The following is a 22,633-nucleotide window of genomic DNA, read 5'->3' as shown; positions in this document are numbered from 1 at the left end:
CGTGGCGCAGAGGAAGCAGAGCAGTCGTCAGGCTTGGCCTGGGAAGCTTCTCTATCCTCGCTGCTGAAGTCAGCCGTGGCAAATGTCGTCGTTTAGCAGAATAATAGCTCAAAGCCACTGGCAGAAAAGCAGCATCCGCCTGCCAAATCAGCACCGCTTTAGGATGCTTGTAGCATCTGCAGGGTTGTAGCACGAGAGGTGGGAATAACTCTGCCGACGGTCAGAGGCTGAGTGTGTTCAACAGCGGTTCTTTTGGTGGTGTTTACACCGACGTGACGTAGTGGAAGATCTCGTGTTTACTAGAATTATACTTCCCATTCTCTGACCCTCATGGTGCGTGCGAGGGTAAAAAATAAATGCGTTTTATTTCTATTTAGTTGGATCAGAATCTGAATAGGAGCTCTTCTACAATTGTGAACCTCCATTAGAGGACAACATTGCTCCCCGTAGCCATTGCCCATCTTGTTGTGGTGTGTCAGCCCCAACCTGCGGCTGGTAGGCAGCGTTCTCTGTACTTTGAATTTCAGTGGGGGAAAAAAAAAAAACGTTTCCAGTGTGTTACCTGTTCGGTTGTTTCTTGTGGGACACCTGAGTTCAAACGCTAGTGCCATGAGCAGTCTCGCGAATAGTCTGACTCGTTTCCCTTTGAAGATCCAGTTCCTTTTTGCTCGCTGCATCCACGGCACGGGGCACGCCTGGTACAACGTTTCTGAGCCCCCTTGGAAGTGGAGCGCACCTGGGACACCCGCGTTCGGGTCAGCGTGGGAGCTGGAAGCACCTCCGTTTGCACGGGGTGGGCACGGAGCCGGAGGACGAGCCGGCGGCCGCGGGGCTGCCCATCGGCAGCTCGGGGATGGCAGCGGTCCCCTGCCTGGGGGGGAAAACTGGTGCAGGCAGGGAGGGACTGCAGGCAGGGAGAGCCCACGTCCTGCCTGCTGCCAGGGGAACCGAGCTGCTGTTAATTGACCCCCGGTGACACCGTCTCCCTCTGAACGGAGGTGGAGAAGTCCTCGCCTGGTCCCTGTCCCGTCTGCCACACCGCAGTTCACGTAATGCCTCCAAGGGAGCTAAAGCTCGTTAATTCTTCTGCCTTTCCTGGGGATTATCTGAGAATTCCCAGCTAATGACTCAAAATAGGACTACGCAGAGCTCGTGCGCCCCTGACCTTGCAGAGTTTTAGACCGCGGGGACGCTGTGCAGCATTGAGCTCCAGAGCTGAATTACGAGCAGTAGTGGCTGTGCACGAATCTGAGATCCTGACCTGTCTCCAACTTCATGGAATCACCTCCTGTTCCTGCAAACCCAAAATCTCTGACCAAACTGCTGCGACCACCGATGGATTTGTACGGGTCTCGTTTCATTATGTTGTGATGTAAACCAAACAAAAAAACCCCACAAAAACCTTCTTTCATCTGACTCTTTCTCAATCGCTTTTTTAATTAGAATTATTACAACCTCTCTATGAATCTTTCTTCCCCCTTGCTACGAAATGCGTTTGCGACTGGCTGGCACCTCAGCCTCCTGAGAGGCAGCGGTTCTTGCTTTTACACGCCAGCGTTGCGGTTTTAATTATTCCTTCTGTGGGTTAACGCTGGGTTTGCGTTTATTAACTGCAATCTTGCACTGAATTAAGGGTCGTCTTCAGGGATATCTTCTGAGCCACACTATCCATTTCCTCCCCTGAGCTCCAGTCTTGCAAGTAGTATTGTTAGCCTAAACGAAGGTAAAAGCATTAAAGGCATAAAGAGATGCGTTGGCAAGAGACTGGCATGTCGCATTAGGGGATGAGGAAAGGAGTTTGTGTAAATCTTTTTGTGTTTGAAACTGGAAATCAGCGTGGGAGTCTAAAGTGGTTGATAGAAGAGTTGACAAATTCAGGTCTCCTTAAAATGAAAATTACTCTGAAAAGTCACGAGTCTGGGTATTTGTTTTGAGCCTTTCCCCTGCATTTGTCGGATTTGAAAACTTTAGGACATCTATTGTTATTTCTTTTGTACAACTACAGGATCGGGAAATGTCTTTGAGAGCTGAAACGACCGGGCTTTTTGCAGGAACAGCTGAGACCACGAGGGAGCTGCAGCAGAGTAGCCAGTATTGCCGCAGCTGACGTTCGGGGGCTTTCGTGTGTTAATTCTAAGTGTAAATCAAACCTCGCAGGTGTTAGCTCATTTATAGCTAGCCTTCATAGCCGGTGTGTATTGATACATCCCTTATTTACAAAGAGAACTTTATCTATGCCTTAGCGCTTTTTCCCATCCTGGCCATTACCGCTTGCTGCTGCTTTTGTTTCTCTGTTGAAGTGATTTAAAGTTGAAGTGTTAAACCAGGGGTCAGTGGAGATGCGTGTGGGGTTCCCTTCGTATCCAACGCTTCCCCCGCTGCGTAGGGGTGGTCAGCAGCACTCTCAGGGACCTCTCAGTCCCAGGACAGAGGTGAAATCCTCTTGTTCATGAAGATGTCGGTGCGGCTGGGACTGTTGGCGTGTTTCGTACGTCTGCGTACCGTGGCAGGGATGCTACGGGTTCCTGCTTACCCACTAGTTCGTCCCAAGGTGCTACGCTGGGAGAAGAGAGTAGGCTGGAGCAAAGTGGAGATGTAAATTAAAAAAACCAAACGCAAACAAGTGTGGAAGGTGAGGAAGAGGAGAGCCCATGGTGTGTCTTAGTGCTGCTGCTGGAGGGTATCTCAGTTCACAGCTGAGCTATCTTGCTTTGGTTTTCTAAACATCTCCAGCTGCTTGTAAGGACTTCAGGAAAAGGCTGGTCTGCATAATTTTAATATTCCTTGTGACAAACCTTATTGGAATAGTCTTATGTCATCTAGCTGCTTCTTTATTTCCCTGCATTTTTCTGTGGGGCATTTATGGGTTGTGAGAGGAGCGTGCCAAGGCTTCGGTAACAGCACACCGACCCTGTACACCCCACGTTGCTGAGAGCTGCTAGTCTCAGCGCAGTTGTTTTTAACACGGGCCAGCAGAGAAAGGTTAACGTTTTCCTTGGTCAGGAATAAACCATCAGGCGATGATGTGTTCAGAGCACTGTCTTTATTGTAAACCGGGGGAAGATTAGGCTTAAATGTGAAACATAAAGATGTACAAATAAAGGCCTTTGAGGTACTCGGGGAAGAGTTACTCACTTAAATCATTTGGAGTTTGTCCTCCTGGTAAAACAGAGAGCAAACCCATCCTGTGGGTACCGTGTGTCTGTGGTGGTACTGCCGTGTTTGTGATTGTGGTCAGATTTGGTGCCTGGGCAGGAGAGGAAGGGGCTTTGGTTCCCCTCCTCCCCGCTGTGACCTGATGAGCAGGTTGCGTTCAGCATTTCGGTATTGACGGACTCCAAGGCTTTGCTCAGCCTCGTAAGGTCAGGGTCTCAGGGTTCTTCCAGCTCTTACGTGAAGGAACAGCCTCCCTAAAGGCGAGGGTGAGAAGCTAGCCTGAAATGTCCGACATCTGAAAACAGGACAGCACGTGTGAGTGTGACGTGTGAGTCCACGCTTGATCTTACATGTGTATCAGGATGCAGAAATTCCCATTATTGTTTCTTACATGTGAAGAGTTGGATCAAAGCAGTAAAAAAATGAATATTTATGGTCTTTGGTTTGGCTAACGGCTGATGTTACCTGTTGGCCTCTGAATGCCATATCGTACAATAATCTATTTTAAATATTTTAGCTTAACGTTTCACTTTTGACTGTGTCATTTTCTTCTCTAATTTCAGTATTCCCAGGAGAAATCATGGATGAAAAGCTGTCATACAAAGACTTTCTCAATCGCAATGACTCCTGGACGATGGATGACAGAGACCTGTGCTTTGAATCGCAGCCCGTATTCAAACCCATGGAGATGGCTGGTATGGTTGTATTACTCGTGCACCCGTAGCATCACTGATTTTCTCAGTTGTGTAACATGCCAGAGTCTGAGTATCCCCAAGGGTGGTTTTATTCTCTTGCCTTGTACTCACGCCTGTGTTCTTTAGGATCTGTCTCTCTGTTTTCTGAAAACACGTAACATCTTGACATCAGACTTAACACATCAGTTTGCCCTAGAGCAGGGTCTGGCTGCTTAAAAATGGAGTTGCTAGCCCTCTGTGTTAAAGTACGCAGGCTGTGGGTGAGCAGGTTTCCCCCTGCCTTGGCTCATGTGGCGATGGCAGGTTTTGGTTGTCTTCCACGGTTTAACCGCTCTCGAGTACCGTGGCTTTCAGTGCAAACCTTGCCAAAGTTGTTGACAGCTGAAAGCCTGTCTTGCCCGGCGCTCAGAAATGCCGGTTCCAGCTGTCACGTAGCTGTGTCTGCAATGCAGGTCGGTCTGTTCCAGAGGCAGCTTGTGAGGCTGCTGACTCTCTTGAAAATTAGATGAACCTTGTATAACTCGCACCTGCAGAAAGATACCCTTTCACCCAACAGCTTTCACCCAATTTTCTCTCATTTTTGAGAAAGCTTATGGGAAATTACTTGCTCGCTCTTGAGGGTATGAGAAATGTGTGTGCTGCCCAGATTGTACCAGGCAATAAACCTGGGAAAGATACTGGCTGAAACAGGATAAAACTTTTTTTTTATATGTTTTTGAGCACTGTAGACCTGCTTACTAAATCGTTTTCCTGCTATCTGAATCTCACATTTACTAAGAGATTCTGTGAAGAAATTATATTTTGTTACAAGGGTAAGAAATGATTCATGGAACGACTGGAACAAAAGAGCCGCTGGTTTCTCAAACAGGGTGGTTGGGTTTTCCCTCCCATTGCTTTGTTAGATGATAGAATGGGATGGTGATGCAGTTACGCTCGATAGCTGGATGACAAACTCGTTGATTAGGAGGCATTTACGTACCTAGCCCATCACCCAGCATTCTTTTGGCCTGAATAATGTGAATCTGTGGGTTGTCTATTGCACAAACCCACAGTTCCTTAGGTCTCACGTCCTTAGAGTATCTTGCGCACCTGTACGTGCATGAGGTACCCCTTGTACGTCAGTACGGAAGGATTCCTCCACGCTGCTCTTCCTGGCGCTCTGGAAACAAGAGGTCCTGCTTAGGGACTAGTCGATGCCCATAACTGAGCAGAGGCACCAGAGGGGACAGACAGGCTCTATCAACTTGTCAGCAGAAGGAGAAAAATGTGACCAACAGATTCATAAAAGTCTACTGCTTTATTAAATATTTTTATCCGCACTGTTTGGAAAACAGCAGGATGATTTCCCTCCCAAGGAGAGAATTCTCTGGTCAGTGGTGTAACAGGTCTCCAGCCAGCATTACTGCAATTCCTCGGTGAGAAACACGGGCGATGCCAGCTTGGTTCAGCTACTGGAATGTTCTGCCACATCTGTGAGCAGCTGGAAGAGCCCGTTGGAATCCGCTCTGGACTTGGCTGTTAGACGCTACAAACGCTGCGTTAGGATCCGGCGGTGGTACCCAGCCCTGTGAAAGTAACAGTTATGAGCAAAAACTTACATATATATTTTACACACTACCTATAATAAAAGGACTCGATTTAACAATATTGTTATAATGTAGAGTGAATAGAAATCAAACATTACCGAATTGCTTGCAAGCTGTCACAGGGCCCTTAGTCACGAGTGTACCGTGATTTATCACTGTAACTATAGGTAAATATCTAAACATGCAGAGTTCCTGTTGAAATGATCTACAGCAAGATGGTTTATTAGTCCGCAGTTATTGGCAAATTTGAGCCACGTCTCTGCACAGCAAAGGATATGAGTGTCTGTGGAAGCGAGCCAAAAGGAAACTTCCCAAAATATTTTGTTGCTCTTACCTCCAGCTGCCCAGAAACAGCACTCTCAGATTGTTAACATTTCCCTGGCTTCATAATATTCAAAACAAGCTGCAAATTTTGAGTAAATAGAGAATTCTTTTCAGGGCTCATTGAATGCAAGACCTGGTGGTTTCCTGAACTGGCCGCATCCCATCCGTACAGTTCATCCTTACCACCCGCATTTCCGTTTTCGGTGCAATGTGTTTTGCTGGAAGCGTCACCTTGTCATCAGCGAGAGCAGCATCGCTTACCAGTCACAAAAATGCTAAAGCTTGCGTAGGGCCCAGCCCCACTTTGGGTCTGTGGAGGATCTTTGGAGATGGGGAACAAAAGTTGAGCCGTAACTCCTTCCACTTCTCCCCTTTCTCGCTCTGGAGCAGAGACAGGGTTTAATCTGGGTCACCCGTTTTTGCTACGTCATCGTCATCTAACTGCTGGACAGAGAGGGGAGACCATCAGCATCTCTTTTGCTTTTTAAATTGGTTTCAGTCGTGATGCTTTTTTTGTGGGTTTGGGGTTTTTTGGTGGTGGGTTTTTTTTTTTAAATTGGAAAAAAGGGAGATATTTAGTCTTGGTAATACTGTTTTAAACAGCTTGAAATTAAAATTTTCTACAGTTTCCTCTGAAGCAAGACATTGTCTTGGCATCTCAAACGGCCTGATAGACTTATAAAAGAATTCATGCGGCTCACCTGCGCTTGCCATCTTGGAGACCACGGGCACGTGAGCGTTTGAAGTCTGGCTGTCAGACAGCATACCTGGCGTAAAAAATGAACAACAGCCTTTAACTGAATCCCTTTTAATTGTGCTTAACCGGAAGAAATCTGTGCAGTGTCTGAAAGTGGGCGTGTGACAGCCGTTTCGGGAACAGAGGGTTCTTCAGTTCCGGGGTAGTGCAAGGTGTGCGACAGTCGTGAGGAATGGCACTCGTCTGCAAGAGGCCACTTGAGTCGAAACCTCTCGTTGCTCGGCTGCGCCTGTCTGGAGAGGGACACGCTGTATGTCTGGCACAGCCAGCACCATGTGTTAGGTCATAAAACACATCCGGGGGGTTGTAAACGACAGAATAATTTGTTTGAGAGGGGAATGCCACGCTTCCTTCCCCTCGCAGTGTCGTGCCCTAGACTGTATTATAGTACAGTGCCTAACTCATGGAAGGGTCGGCTTTTCCTCATTTTATTCTCAGTGAGGTCATCTCCCTGCTCTCGGACTCATGGCACTTGAGTTAAGTAATCCACCTTTTAAACCCCAGCATGGTGGTTCTCCGTCACGTCTGGTTTGAATGACCGTGCAGATTACTAGAGGGGAAAGGAGATGTGTGCGCACCAAAAATAAACCTTGTGGAAAAAGAATTTTCTCTTGCTGGATCCTCAGCTGCTAAACCACCGTCTTTTGCAGTTGATGTTGATATATCTACTTAAAACACGGACCAAAAGCAGAACAAAGCTAACACATGTCAGACCAACCAACTTGCAAGCGTGGACTAAAGGCCCTGACGGCCTCACCAGCATGTCTGGTCTGGAGCGAAGGGCCAAGGCTGTTCATCTGCCAGGGACACGGGGAAACGTGTGGTTTTCTTCTCTGCCTTGTAACTTGGTTGAAGTACTGGCCCACCGGTCAGTTTGTACTGGTGTAGGGTGTTCTTGGGGAGGAGAGCGTGTAGCTTCCTTGCTCCGCTGTTGGGTTAACTGATCAGCCGTCGTTCATGACTCGGGTTAGCTGTGTGCGTCCGTCAGAGAAACAGATGCTTGCTCCTTGAGAGGAGGAGACCAGTTCTCCATGCAACAGTTGTAATCCCAACCGTAGTCACTTTTCCCTGGGAAGCAGTCTGGGCAACTGAAATTCTAATTATGAAGGTGTTTGCCCTGGTAAATAAATTTGAAAGCAGCTTTCCCTCAGAAGTGGTGTCAGGTGCATCTTCATCTGTTTTTTTTTTAAATATCTTTCTCTGCACCGTGTCTTCCCCCTGTGTGGTGACACCGACTTCGTTCTTGTCTCCTGCCAGACCCCTTCAGCATGCACAGAGGGGAGAATCTGCCTGATTTATCATTTCCTACTGACATGAAGAATGTGCCGCTGTTCACGGGCCATGTTGATGCTTCCAGAGACATCCATGGTGAGTTCCTCCTTGGCATTTGTCCGTGAGGGTCAGGCTTTGGGGTTTTCTCTGTTGACTTTCATGTACCGAAAACTATTAAGCTGCTAAGTGCACAGACTATATAATCTCTTCACATGATTTTTTAAATTTTTTTTGTGCGTGTGCCTAAAGCCATTCCAATAACTACTTCCAGGAAGGTTTTTTTTTAGGCAGAAGGAGATGGGACATCTCGACAAGTTGAGTTGAAGCAGGAGTTACCAGTGGCTCTTGTCTTCATGGCTAGAAATGAAATACACGTTAACTTTGTCTGCACAGCGGTCTTCAGTGTTTGGACTGTTGGAGTTGAAGTAGTTATTAACGAGGATTCACGGGAGCAGAAGCAGAAGGCAAAATAATTTGCCTGTGCTTACTGTCTTACGCCTTGTTACAAAATTAGGTATGCATACGTGATTCACAGTGCAGGTTGTAAAGCTGAGCTAATTGGGAGAGTTGCTTACAAACTTTATCTAAACTGCTTGTGAGCAGAACAGAATAGTTTCTTTTCCAAGTGTTGTTTAGACTTTAAATTTTGGAGAGGAGTCATTAGGGCTGGCATGGTGATTAACAATGGCCTGTTCCTTCATTAGCACCACATGGATCTATGATGGTACCTGAACAACCTTTCTTGGGGCCCCTGTATTCTCCTGCAGAGGCTCTAGACCCGTCAGCCTTCATTGGCCTGGATTCAACTGCAGAATTTCTGCAAGACAAAGCAGGTGAGAACCAGATGTTTCGTTTTTACTGTCGGTCTTCCTAGCTGGGTTTGAAGGGTATGCGGTTGGGAACTCTTGGTTTCCTACTCCTGAAGAATCATGGCGGGGGACTGCATACATAAAATGAGTCGAGATTAGGAAGTGTCCTGTTGGCAGTGGCGGTTCTTGGTTCAGTGGGAATGTTCTGAAGCGGTTAGGAGGTCGCAGAATGGCTGAGGTTGGCAGGGACTGCTGGAGGTCATGTTAGCCAACCCCCCGGCTCAAGCAGGGCCACCTGGAACACGTTGCCCAGAAGAACTGAGAAAAGAACCTGCTCCATTGGGTCCTGGGGTCGGTGCTGGTTATAACTCTTCTCTAATGCAAGCTTTCACTAGCAATAATCGCAGAAGAACATGATGTTCCGGTACCATTCCTAAAGGGAACTGAGAAGTTACCTGAGAATGAACTCACAAACCAGCAGAGTCTTCTTCAACTGAAAAATAAAGCAGCGACAGGGCTAAATGTGTTTGTTTTCCATAGTGTCTGAAGAGCATTGGATGGGCGCTCAGCATGACGCGAAGGGACCAGATGCCTCTTTCTTTGTTGAGCCACCAGGTACAAACAGTTTTGATTTGATCTGCAGGAACTGTCTAGAGAGTTTCTGAACAGCAGAAGCAGAGCTTCTCTTCTTCTCTGCCTTTCCAAGAAACACAAGGCACTAGTGGAGTCAAGTGGGATCTGACGAAGAAATCACTGTTTCTGGTTCTCAGATCAATTTAGGATAGAAATGTGTGTTTTAGAGAGATGTTACCTAACATGCGTTTGGTGCTGCAGGGGTGGGGAGAACCCGGCATTTACATACTTTGCTTCTACTTTAGGGTAACAAATTTAATATATGCAGTTCCAAGCCCAACCGTCAGTAGATATTAGTGACATGCCCTTTTTTGGGGGGGCATATCCTGTAGCAGGGCTTTAACCCACTGAAAACATGCCATGGTTTTGGGGAATTGCGTTACCAGATGTAGATGTGTACAAAAAAATAGGTTCAGCAGCAAGCTCTGTATATTCCAGACTGTGTTTCCATTCTGTGCGTCTCCATTACAGTGAAGGCCCCGTAATTTCCAGTTGGGATGTGTGTTCAAGCATTGCTTCACACTAAAATAATGAGTAGGATGAATAAAATGTACTCTTGGAAAGAAACTCTAAAACTGGAACTTTACTGCTGTCTCTGTGCACGCTGGGTGCCCAGTCTGCTGCCCTGAGCGCTAAGGGCTCGTGTTTGCTGCTTCGAAGGGTCGGTGCAGCCGAGGGCACCAACACACGCGGTTTTGGCTCCTGCATAATCAACAGAATTTTAAACTAAATTCTAATTGCAAACCTGCGTATTCTATCCAATTATCTTTAGATTCTGGTTATAGTTAAGCCTTTGAAGCTCTACCAGGACATAATTCCGTTGCAGTTGCATGGATATTACAGTATTTGATCCAGAATGGGATCGTTCTTGCCGATTTTGGTGAACAAGCTAAGAACAGAGTAGTTCAACACTGGTCCTCGGTAGAAAGTGTTTCTGGAGCTGGCGGCTCTACGTAGGGCTCGGGGTAGAGCTGGGGTGCTTTGTAACTGCACGGTCCTCAACTTTGTCACAGCAGTTCCTTCTCCCAAGCTAGAATTGTTTTCCTAAGTACCACACAGACTAATCTGAAAATTGACAATAAAACCCGATTCTGTTTCTGCCCGACTCGACGGGGATGCTGAAGCGGGGGAGCTTACTCATCAGGATTGCTGCTGCGGGCAGCACCTGGAGAGGGTGATTCACATCCTGGCAACACCAGAAGAGAAAACTGTTTGCTAAGACCTTTCAGTGCTTAATCAAACTGCGTTTCGTATCCCCAGTGCCCCCCACAGTGACTGAAGCAATAAAGCCGAATTTTCTGGAAAGCCCTGCGGCGGTGGCTCCTGGTTTTGTTCCTGCTGCAGTAACAGCATTCCCAGGAGAGGCTGAAGCTACTGACGGACCAAAAGGTGCGGCGTCAGGTACAGTCGCCCCGCTCTAAAGATCAGTGCTGGGCTTATGCCCTTCGTGAGCAAGCTGTAATGGTGGAAGGAGATGGGATTGCCTCTTCTGAAGGAAACGCGGTGAGGTATTAACAAATCCCATCGTGGCTAAAAGCTTATGATACCTGAACTGCCTTGGTGAGAAATAACAAGTCTACTCAGCTTTTCAACCCTTGTGTCACAGTCCAGTAACTGATTTAATGATTCTTTACATTCTCAAATTTTTAGCTCCGGAAATACATTAAGGTGTGTCAAGAACGTGGTTATACCATGAGCCTCATGCTGGATATAAATACCTCAAAACCTGTCCATTTTAAAGACTGTCTTTAAAACAGAGGTTTTAAGCTATTTGTATACAGCATCGGACTTGTGGTACATTTTGCACCAGTCTTTGTCCAGTTTCCTTTTGCTTCATTCCGTGTCCTTTCCATGATTCATGAGGGAGCATCCCTACCAATTTTAATATCTATTTCTTTACTGTCTTATTCTTCCGTAAAATCGCAATCTTTAAATTTAATTTTGGAGCAGATCATGATACCACTTCAAATTAAAAAAAAAAAAACCCAAACAGGCAAAATCAAATGAAAGCTAGTGTGTAATGGATCTTTTTGGTTTGGTTCACTGGAATATTGGTTTTATCCAAATGGATCCTGAAGGGCTATTTTAAAAGGGACTTTTTCCATTTTTCTAATTTCTTTCCTTTTTCAGTTTAAGTATCTAATTCAAGATTTAAGATCTTTTCCATTGTTTGGGGAGGATATTTTTAGATGCGACTCAAACAATCAGTAGAAATTTTCTTTTTCTTAACATCTACTCAGCAACATATCTGAGATGTTCGGGTCACGGTGCTGCACTACGCAGAGCATGGGCAGTGCTCGGGGCTGTTGAAATTAATAGCTGCAGAAGAGAAACCTCGTGCTTCTGGCTTTCGATAATTTGTAAAAACTTGCCTCTAGACAGCAGAAACATTAAACTAAAACTGACTGCAAAAACTCCTTTAAGGGGATTTTATGAAGACACTAACTTTAAATGCAGAGGTTTGGTTTTGCTGTGAACTGACAAATGTTATTTTGAAGCTAACAGCTCAGCGTTTAGTTGATTTTATGTAAAAAATGGATGAGGCCAAGCTGGGCGTGAAGGAATGCAGGGCAGCGGGTGATTCACTGGACGGCAGTGTCTTTTGTGCCAAGAGTGCCAGTGCTCCTGCTCAAGTCGCAGCGCCATCCCACCCCTGAACAGCATAAACAATAGGTAAAATGAAGCGCGTACGGCTCTGGAATGCTTCAGGACTTTTTCCGCTGTTGGAACACACAGCTGGGCTCGTAAAGGTGACACCAAAAGTTTCTGTGTCCTGCTGTGTAGGAAAAACCCCTCATTGTGATTGCTGTGTGTGTTCTGTTGGAATATATACAGGAATATATGAATATATTCTGTGTTGCTCGTGGCAGATCCAGCAGCTCTGGTCTCTTGCCAGCTGGGTAGCATCAGGTGTTTTTTAAACAAAAACAACGATAGAAAAACAATTTCTATCATTTTTCTAATGACGGAAAAGTGGCTGATGTCCATTAGGAGCAGACACATGTCCAGCGCTGCTCAAGGATACGAACCACGGCGCACGAAGCTGTAGTAGGAAAGGCACTTGGGTGCATTGAGGACTCATAAAGACCGGTACAACCCGAGTGACTGGTGTAAGGGAGGGGAGAAAGCGATGCTGAAAGACGAGACAGGGAACGAAAGCCCCATCTTCTCTAGTCATAAAACCACCCTGTCAGGTATTTACATTCTGTGGTTTTTTATTGATTTCTGTGATCTGTGTTTCTGTAGCAGATGCAGCGTGTGTTCCTGCCTCGGACGTCCTGTCCCTTTCTGCAGAGAAAGCTGGGTCCGTTCTTGCAGGAGACACCAGGCCTCCTCAAGCTGCGGATGCTGGATTTGCACCTACAGCAGGAGCCAACGCTCTGCAGGCTGCGGAGGTTGAGTTTGCTGTCAGCGATGCGTCCGCCCCAGTGGCAGCTGCGGGCTTCACCCCAGCAGCAGATGCCACATCCCATTACGCTATGGATTTGGAGTTTGCCCCGGCAGCAGATGTGGAATCTCACCATGCTGGGGATTTGGAGTTTGCCCCGGCAGCAGATGTGGAATCTCACCATGCTGGGGATTTGGAGTTTGCCCTGGCAGCAGATACGAAATCTCATCAAGCTATGGATTCTGAGTTTGCCCCGGCAGCAGATGCAGAGTTTGCCCCTGCAGCAGAAGTCAACCATCATCATGCCATGGATTCTGGGTTTGCTCCTGTAGCAGAAGCCGAGCCTCTTCCCACCATGGATTCTGGATTGGCCCCTGCAGAAGCTGAGTCTGTCTCTGCAGCTGACGCCGAGGTTGCTGCATCTGAAGAGCTGATGACATCTGAGTCTTCTCTTGAGCAAGACAAGTCACCCTTCGGCAAACCTCTGGCAGGTGAGCGTGCACGCCCAAAGCTTCCTTCAGGCTTGCACTAGCATGGCAAGTGGTGCGAGGAGGCTGCTGTAAGTTGGCGTCGCACTAGCAGCACGCTCCTGGTGATGTGGAGCCACGCATAGTGATGGCCACATGGGTGCACAACGGTCTTAAGACTGTCAAGTAAAAAGCATATTTTTTTAGTAGTTAAGGTTATGATATGCCTTGCACAAAACATCTTAAGTGGAGGTCAGTTTTGCTGTCAAGATACAGACAGAGGAAGTGCTTCAGGAGGATTTTTTCGCTTGTAAAATATAAAACTAGAATATCTTAATGATTTTTTTTTTTTACTTGGCATTCTTAGCAGTGATGTATGTATTTTAGGATAGCCATAGAGACATTTTAGTTCATCCCTGTTAGTACTTGGTTTTGTATCGCTATCATCCCCAGCTTATACAGAAATCTCCACAGATCCTGTAGGACACAGTCTTTTCAAACAAAGGTTCTTTTCTTGAAAACGGTTTCTGAATTCACTAACAAATTACTGTCAAAATATAGGAAATTGTACTAGGCAGAAGCAGTACGTGTGGATTAATTGCAGAAGGAGTTGGAGCGAGATATTTTCTTTCTTACCTTCTAATGCTCTTTAGTTTAATGATAGGAATAAATTTCCAAAGAGAGAAGTTTTAACAAAAACTCCCTACTAGAGTGTAGTAACTGAGAGGCATAGGTGGGTGAATGAACGTGCAAATTCCGGACAATATGGGAAGGTGTGCTTTAGCACAACACTTAGGCTTTCAGGAGAGGAGAGCTGGTAGAAAGTGGTCCTCAAAAGCAGATTACCACTGTTTTGAAAGTGAGGAAAACTTTTCGTTTCTTGTGGAAGGGGAGAATTAGGTGAGGAAGTGTGTGGGGTTTTTTTAATCTTGCTTAATCTGATCTAAATTAAAAATAATATGAATTTTTATTCTTTACGTTCCCTTTGCAGAAGTGATTGCGAACGTGGAACAAGAATCGCTGGTCGCAGAAGCTTGTGTCGATCTGTTGGAGAAGGCTGAAGACAGCAGACCACCTCCCAGCCACCACGACGAGCATCTTCCCCAACAGACGAACCATCTTGCAGAACCAGCAGGTGAGAAATGCAAACCGTGCAATAAAACCGGAGCCAGAACTTCCCTATCAGCTAATTCTGCCCTGCCACCCAAGTTCTTTCTCACAGACACTGTTCTGTCCTTATCAAGGACAATGCAACAAAGGTTTCATTTTAAGAAGGTTATTGGTGTGTGCAAACATGGGGACTGTTATAAATAGATGGTAGTCTTTACATTTGAAATTACCCTCATATAACTTCTTTTTCTTCCTCATCCATAGTTGTTGTACCAATGTCTGTCATAATTTTTATTTCTATTGAAAATTTAAATACCATTAATTACATATAGAACTGTTCTCCGATGTAATTATGTCTTACAAATTAAAACTTGGTATAATTACGCGTAGCTAGGAATTTTGTAGTGTCTGCATGAATATATTCTCAGGCGTATATGAATACTAGATGATTAGCATTAGATGGGCTCCAGATTGATAATGGAGTGTATTCTGGATTTGAATTCCAGTGGGAAGCTAGTATAGTCTGAATTCAATTGATTACAAAGAGGGGGGAACCCCCCCCCCCAAAAAAAAAAAAACCCACCCCTGCGCTTAAGCCCCAAGACTTCCTGTTTTACCTCCACCTTGGCATGTCTGCCAAAATATAAAATTGCTGCTGAAAATGGGATTGTGAGGAGATAATATGTAGTAGGCTACCCTATCTTATAACCTTCATCCCTATTAAAAATAAAACTAAAACCTCTACCCTTCTCAAGGCTTGCTTTTAAACTGCAGGTTGCCTGTATGCATAAGAACTGAAGCATTCTGTTCATATTTTTCATATTTCAGTGCCAGTAGAAGCAAAAGAAGCCGTTGCACTAGAAAATAAAGACCTCCTTCCAGAAAAATCTGTTACTACTGCGGATGTTACTGTTACAGAGACACAAAAGGAGGCGGCTGAACACAACCATGTCCAACACGCAGAACCTCAGCAAGAAAAAACCCTGCCAGAGCCCACAGGTAGAATATAAATAATAATTCAATTTTAGAATGGAAATATCCTCTGTGAACTATTCACCTTTTCCTACTGACTGCGTTGCCACTTGAGCAAGCAGACACCTTTTTTGCACCAGGCAGCTGTGTGGTTCTTTGCATTCATCGGTGATTCTGCTTGCGCTTTGCCTCTGATCCCTGCCCTCTTAAATCGTCTTTCCCCTCTGTGTTCACCGGACTAAAACCCTAAATACGGGTGCTACTAGTATTTTGTCACTGGGACTGGTTTGTATCTCCTCTGCTGCAGAATTTAAAAGCTCACCATCTTTTTGCCATTACTGCTAGCTTTTTTTTTTTTTTTTGGGTATTAAAAAGGACCATTAATTCTTATTACTATATTCCTAGTGTAGACCTCCTTCCAAATTGAGTTTTGTAATTACCAAATGAAAAAGTAATTTTTTTTCCCGCTCCGCTAACCCAGCCTCTCCCATGAGCTGTTATTGCTTACACTTGTGACCGGAGGCTGATTTGTGGGCCAGGGCTAGCTGACAAACGACTGATGCTCTCTCTAAAATCAGTGGCTTGTAGCTAAGGAAACCTCGTGCTGCCTCTAACGGAGTACAGCAAATGACTTCTGTTTCGGAGGTTCTGCCTTCCGCTGCTTCCACCTTGGGTGCTGGGGGAAACTTAGCTCCTTTGCTCCCCCTTCCCCATTCCGCCCCTTCTCTCTAGTCTCATCTTTCCACTAAACTTAAATTTTCACATTTTGGAAGGACGCCAGTTAGGGATATAAAAAGTGTAGCTGTTATCTTGTCTTGCTGAGACAAAATGGATCCTTAATGCATTTTTAAAAAGAGACAGCATGTCCTTACAAGAACTGTTGCTTTTCGGTGGGGTAAGAGCATGTATCAGGAATTATATATTTTTAAATAGCATTGACGTATTTATCGGTAGTAGTTTAAATAGGTTTTGCGTGTACACGTCTGTCCCAGCCCTACCGAGGTGGATTTAGAATTAGTGTGGTATCGGTGCTGAAAAAATCTGCATATATGACTGTATGGACTGTTTTAGATGGCTAAAATCACATATAGAGTATATTTTATTATTTTTTTAAAAGCAAATAGTTGCTTCGATATTTGAGCAGGCTTCCTGTATTCCAGGTCTACCTACCGCACAAATAAGGCAAGCTAACAAATCGAGTGAACGCAGGTTTGGCAGAGCAAAACCTGCACCAGTGCCTATTACAGATGTACCAGAGGAACGTCTAATAGGTCTCCCTCAACAGAAGAGTTCTGACCCAAAAGTAGACCCCTATTCTGTAGTGGAACTTGGATGTGGTGCTGGACCATCCCCTCGCGCTAGGGTTGCGCATAAAAAGGCAACTGAGCAGCCATCCAGTGTGCTGTCGGAGTTTGCGGAGAGCTGCAGAGATGTACCAAGGGAGAGCTGGGATTTGGAAGGTTCTCTGGCCATTGTGAAGAAAAAGAAAAAGAAACCAAAACAAAAGAGAAACCAGCTGCCGAGAACAATGGAGTTCTGGGATGAAAACGTAACAGTCTCAAAAGCTCCTAGAAATCCTCTGTTTGCTGTTGAATTGCAAAAAGCAGATGTCTGTCCCGTAGCGCCTGCTGAAGCTCGCAAAGAGCAGTCAGTTGCCTCAGGAGGCAGAGCTTCAGCTATGCCAAAGGACGCTAAACTAATATCTGGGAGTCATGTCCTGGATGATCAAAATGCTTTCTCAGCGCCAGCACCAAGACAGCAGGCTCAAAAACCCAACGTGCCGTTAGAATCTGTCTTGGATGCAAAGAATGGAGATGTCACGAAAACAGAAGAAATGAGAGATGACGGCTTGATGTTGCAATCTAAAGGCAAAAGAAATGAGGTTCCCTTGGAGCAGGCAGGCAAGACTAAGGTGGGGGAATCTGTTAGAGCAAAGGTGCCCACCAAGCCTATGGAAAGAGATTTTCTTGATAAAAACGAGAAGACGGAGTCTAAGGAGTCAAAGCGTGCTGACCTGACGGCATCTCTTTCAGAAGCGATCAATCTAAGCAAAATAGAGACTCCTTTCGAGTCCAAACCTCCAGAATTGCTCCTTTCTGAACCAGATAAGGAGGCAAAATGCACATCTCCCAGGCGTGAAGCATTCAGTGACGCTGTCCGCTGTGAGCTTCAGGCTTCCAGCAGGTCACTGGAAGAAGCGGCAAAGGAAAGAGGTAGTCGTGAAAAAAGCAAAGGGCTTGAAAATGAATCCTTGAAACAGCCTACTGTTCTAGAGGCTGCGGCTCTGTCCGACAAGCTTCCTAAGGAGCCGGAGGCAGCTGATGGAACTAAACCAGTGTCCTCTGATGAGTGCATGGCCGTTGACTTCAGTGCTTCAGAGGGAGCATTGAAGACCCCAACAGATGCTACTAAAATCCCTGTTACACCATTAGTTATACCAAACCCCGAGGAAGTTACTGCTTCGCAAAACAGAAAGGCTGACGGTTTTTCCGAGCAGCCGTTTCTTGTGTCGGCTAAGTCTGATGCAACCAAGCATCCCGCCTCCGCCGAAGCAGCGGACAGAGCGACGGTAGCAGATTCCCCTGATAAAAACAAAGGGAAAGGATTTACTGCGTTAGAGCAGCAGACTGGAAAAGATCCCAGTATTGCACGTGGGATGGACAGACCTAAAAAGAGGCGTGGTGAAGGGAAAGTTAAAAAAATCAAAAGCTTCTCTGAGCAGATGATGCTTTCGGAGGATGTGAGCAAATTTAGTGATGAAGTGAGGACAGATGAGACTATAAAAGAAACAACTGTCCCTGATAAGGGCAGGGGTTTTGCTGCAAGAGGACATCCGTCAGTAAGCTTCACACACACTTATCCGACAGACAAGCCAAAAAAAAGAGGTAGTGACGGAAGAAATAAAAAAGGTGAAAAAAGTTTTTTCCAGCAGCCATTTCTTGAGAGTAAGATGGACCCAGGTAGTTTTCCTGACGAATTTGATAAAACTAAGGAAGTTAGTGATAAAGGCAGAGAGAGGGGCTATATTACTGCTGAGTGTTTTCAGGAGAATGCATCAGGTGTAACCAAAATGCAGAGGCCCGTTGAACTGGTAACAGAGGAGCCTAAAGAAAATGTTGGAAAACGTGAACCGGCTGATTTGGGTGCTTTAGACCAACTGTTTCTGCCGGAGAGTAGGAGAGAGGAAGCAAAGCATCTTGCTGTGGCTGACACGGTCAGCAAAACGAAGGAGGTAAATCTGATGAGTAAAGGCAAAGAGGCTGGAATTACCTGTGCAAGTGACTCAGCTGTGATAAATTCTGATGCCACGCTGGTGGCAGACAAACCTAGAAAGAGGTGTAGTGATGGGAAAAGGAAAAAAAGTGAAAAAAGTCCTTGGGGACAGGCAGCTGTCCCGGATGCTGGGGTGGAAATGAGCAGTTTTCTGAGCAAAGAAGTAGCTGGAAGCGCAAAGGAAGGGACCTTTGATGAAGGTAAGGTGTCTGGTTTTGAAAGAGAGCTTTTGCTGGAGAACCTGACAGGAATAACCAAGGAGGTGCTGGAAAAGCCTGAAATACAGGCTGGCAGTAGAAGTTTCTCTGATCAGCTGGTTCTTTCGGGTCATAAAATAGAGACAGCAGAGCCAGAAATAGTCAATGCTAAAGAAACCTGGCCCGTGAATAAAGATAAGGAACTAGATACAGGCGAGCCTCTCCCAGAGCACAGGACAGACGCAGCTGCGGCGCGTGGTCCCGCCGGGGAGTTGGTGATGGACAAACCCAAGAAAAAAAGTAGAGATGTGAAAGGCAAAAAGGCTGAAAATAGTCTCGAGCAGTCTGTTGTACTGGGTCCAGGTAACATCCCTGCAGTGGGTGAAGAGGTGGGAAATATTAAACAAACTCAGGCTTTTGATAAAGGCAAAGAGCCTAATTCCAGTACTTTAGCGCATCTGCTAGACGAAGTACAGGCTCCTGCTGCCCCTCTGGAGCCAGAAAAATCACATGCAAGTGATAAAGAGAAATGCAAAAAGATGGAGGCCAGCTTGCAGCAGCCATGTCTTCTGGAGCCTAAAGCAGGCGCAGAGCTGTTTGCTACTCCTGACGTGGAGATAAGTGACAAACCTGGAGCAGAAAGTCCCACTCCTTGTAGCAAGGGGGGTGGACTTCCTATCCTAGAGCATCCCGCAGGGGCAGATCACAGTTTGGCCACAGTTACCGATAGATCTAAAAAGAGGGGTTATGATGGAAGTAGTAAGAAGGCTAAAAATGCCTCGGAGCAGCCCGTTTCTCTAGAGCCAAAAACGAACAGGAGAGAAGTGCAGCCTCCCGTGGGATATGGAATGGAGGACATGGATTTTGTAGATGAAAACAGAAATATTAAAAACTTTCCTGTTGGCCCTCAAATGCTTTGGAATAATAAAGGAAGCGACTTTGAACCCTTTGCTCAGGCTGCAGTGCCTGGCCCTGATCACACCGGCAATGTTTCTTCTGGCTTCCCAGAGCAGACAGAGGAGGGCGCGAGAAGTAAGGGGCTTCCTCCTCCTGAAGCTGTAGCAGAGAGCAGCAGCAACGAGCCTGGATCTGGTGCTAAGGAGATAGAGATGCAGAAATCTGGTGAGCAACCGATCAATCTGGGCCAGAAAGAGCCTGGAAAAGAGGTTTCGAAGAAAGACGGTAAAACCAAAGAGGCCGGGTCCCAGGATGGGAGCGAAGCAGGTAAACCACTTTCTTTGGATTGTTCAGTTAAACGGGACATTAAATCAAAGAAGGACGAAGTTCACCTTTCTGCTGTGGCAAAGGTGGAAGATAAAGAAATCAGACCCACTGATAAAAAGTACAACACTGACAGCACTTCCTCAGACCTTCCTCAGAAGGTGGCAGATCTAAAAACCGGACCAGCTCCTGTAGATGCCAAAGGGACGGAGAAACTCGAAGCAACCGTCCCTTCTGCAGAGAAGGGTGCTGGGTGCGTTTCCCCAGAGCTTGCAGCGATACCAGAGAGCAAAGCAGAAGCAGCCGTGTCGCAGGTTGTGGCAGAAGCGCTGATGGAGAATAAAGCCGAAGAGGCTGAGCTGGATGGAGGTAGGAGTGAGCAGAGCTTGCTCAAGTATCCGGGCGGTTTGGACGATAAAGCGGCTGAAGCAGAGGCTGCTGGTTTAAATCTTACAGCTGCCCAACCAACCACACTGAGTCCTAAAGAGAGCAACAAAGGGCTCGCTCAGCCCGCAGAAGAGGATGCTGCTCACGGTGGGGAAGCTCACCTGAAGGATGCTGTGGCGTTGAAGCCTGAGGTAGATAAACCTCAAGCCGCAACTAAAGAAAAAGAAGAATGTGACCAGAAAGCTGTGAAGGAGGCAAAGAAGGAGAGAGCTAAAGCAGCGGAACAGATAAAAGGCTACATGAGACCCACAAAGTCAAGAGGGGTGCCGACTCTGCCAGCCAGGTCTGCCGCTCCAGACCGAGAGAAACAAAGGCAGCTGAAACCCACTGGTATGAGCCGGCAGAGGCAAGAAAAAGGTGTGTGTTTGCGATTTGAGCTAGCAGCAGTAATCCAGACAGCTTGCGTGCAAGACCGTGCTATTTGTCAGTGCGTTGGCATGAATACGTACTTGTTAATCCTATGTGGCACAAGCGAGTGTGGCATGACCGGTTTTTGGCTGATCTTACAAGGCTGTTAGTTCTGCTTGCCTGTCTCACAGTGCTAATTCCCAGAGTTTGAAGGATTGACAGCTTGGTCTACGTTCGAGAACTCTTGATTACGATTAGTTTTTATTCATTCAGAGTTAATTTTACCTATATATTGCAGAATACTTAAGTAAACTTGCCCTTTTTGGTGTTAAGTTACATTAGCTTCTTGTCATCTGAGACGGAAAGTGACCTTCATCTGCGGTGCACCAGTGAGTCGTCGTGATTGCTAAATAGCACTGAATAAACGCAGTATTTCTGTGGTAGGAAACGTTCTCGATCGCTGTCGTGTTGCAGGGTTTGGGTTTAATCCTACCTCAGGCTGACTGCAACCATCTACTTTTCCTCCTGCGATTGGTTAATGACTTTTTCTTAAGCTACCTTGAACCGCTACATCTACAAAATGTGCTTCCTTCTAGAATAATGATCTTTACTAAAGCAGAGCTGTAACAAAACAATAGTGGGACTGCTATAGATTTTAAGACTTTATCTCTCTGTTGAGACTATGGATGGACTGGGAAGCGGTTTGGACTGTTTACCCTGGCTGTTGTCCAGGGAACGAGATCCCTGGACTCATAGGAAATGAGATGGAATTAATTTCATAGAATTTAATGAAGTTCATAGGAATTTTGAAATGGAGAATATCGTATGGATAGAGATGCGATAAAAAATATTCTTGTACTTTTGCTCATTCTAAACCTTCCTCAGAAAGGATTGGCATCTTCTCTGTGAATTCCAGCCTGCTGAAGCGGGCTGGGGAAGTTTTTCCATGCCCTTAGGTGCTCCTAGTTTCTGCCTTGTCATCAGGCATGAAAGTTTGTTCCTCTTTCTATTTCTGCGGAGTTCCTTGCTGCCAGTTTGCATGATGCAGCCACTAACTTAACAAACATAGAGCTCAAGTGCGCCTTAACATGCTGGTCAGGTTTTTGAGAGGTTTTGTAATTTTAATGAGTGTTGCATAACCTGAAGTAGTTCTATTTTAGTGAAAGTGGTGTTCTCTGCATGAACTTGTGCCTGCAGAAGTAATGTTCTTTGGTGCATGATGCTACAAAATAAAGGGAAAGCTAAAGGCAGCATCTTTTTTTAAAAATAATTCTTTAAAGCTTTTCCATTGTCTGCTAGAAGTCTTTCTTTTCCTTTCCTAACTGCTGTATTCAAGGGAGCAGAGTTTTAGTAGCAGATCCATGCAAAAAAAGGAAAGCTCCTCCTGAACATTTTGCACAGGTAAAGCGTGTACGAAGTTGAAGGATTCCTGGCTCAGAGTAGCGCATCAGCGTGTGAGTAAGTCGATACATATTTCACATCTATAAGTTGGCCTGACCTAAGTTTGCACAGGACTTTAATAATATTCAGTTGCTTTCATCCTTTCAGCGCTTCATAGACTCACGCTTGGTTTTTTTTAAGAGAGGCTCTGAATGACCGAGCTTGTTTTGGAAATGTTGGTTGACACATTCCTACGGCAGTTTAAGCCCCCGGCATCGCTTCGGGCAGTCTCATGGTGACCGTGCAACATCTGGGCTGAGTGACAAAGCCTGAGTTGCGGTCGTTAGCAGGGAAGCGGATTTGCTTTGCCATCCAGATACGTTACCGAGGCTCGTCTCTCTTTCCATCCGCTGCCCAGCTCCTAATGCAGTGGCTGTTCAGTGAGTTGCAAAGTGCCAGCAAAACCCAGACTGAATCCCTGAGTTGGCACAACTGGTGTGGAAGTGCCTTAGGCTGGATCCCAGGGTGAGACTGTGAACTCATGCATCAGTTGAACGCAAGTTCAAGCCAGAAATCAATGAAGGGAAGGTGTTGAGAT

At 45.9% G+C, this 22,633-nt stretch overlaps 1 protein-coding gene across 24 annotated transcripts in view; it reads left to right on the top strand.

Moving 5' to 3' along the window:
- MAP4 (microtubule associated protein 4) overlaps positions 1-22,633 on the top strand; it is a 165,532-nt gene that overhangs the window by 93,440 nt on the left and 49,459 nt on the right. For 9 of the 24 annotated variants that reach the window (XM_054818323.1, XM_054818317.1, XM_054818324.1 and 6 more), the window contains 9 exons: positions 3,720-3,851; positions 7,776-7,886; positions 8,495-8,623; positions 9,140-9,214; positions 10,493-10,633; positions 12,479-13,111; positions 14,079-14,222; positions 15,026-15,196; positions 16,330-20,664. In XM_054818323.1, the coding sequence (XP_054674298.1) occupies positions 3,720-3,851; positions 7,776-7,886; positions 8,495-8,623; positions 9,140-9,214; positions 10,493-10,633; positions 12,479-13,111; positions 14,079-14,222; positions 15,026-15,196; positions 16,330-20,664 (5,871 nt within the window). The remainder of the gene's footprint in view (positions 1-3,719; positions 3,852-7,775; positions 7,887-8,494; positions 8,624-9,139; positions 9,215-10,492; positions 10,634-12,478; positions 13,112-14,078; positions 14,223-15,025; positions 15,197-16,329; positions 20,665-22,633) is intronic. The other 15 variants (XM_054818332.1, XM_054818336.1, XM_054818338.1 and 12 more) reach the window with 5 other exon arrangements.

Source organism: Grus americana, chromosome 2 (genome assembly GCF_028858705.1).
Source record: "Grus americana isolate bGruAme1 chromosome 2, bGruAme1.mat, whole genome shotgun sequence".
Lineage (NCBI taxonomy): Eukaryota > Metazoa > Chordata > Aves > Gruiformes > Gruidae > Grus > Grus americana.
The sequence above is the reverse complement of the archived record's forward strand: the minus strand, read 5'-3'. Positions and strand labels throughout refer to the sequence as shown.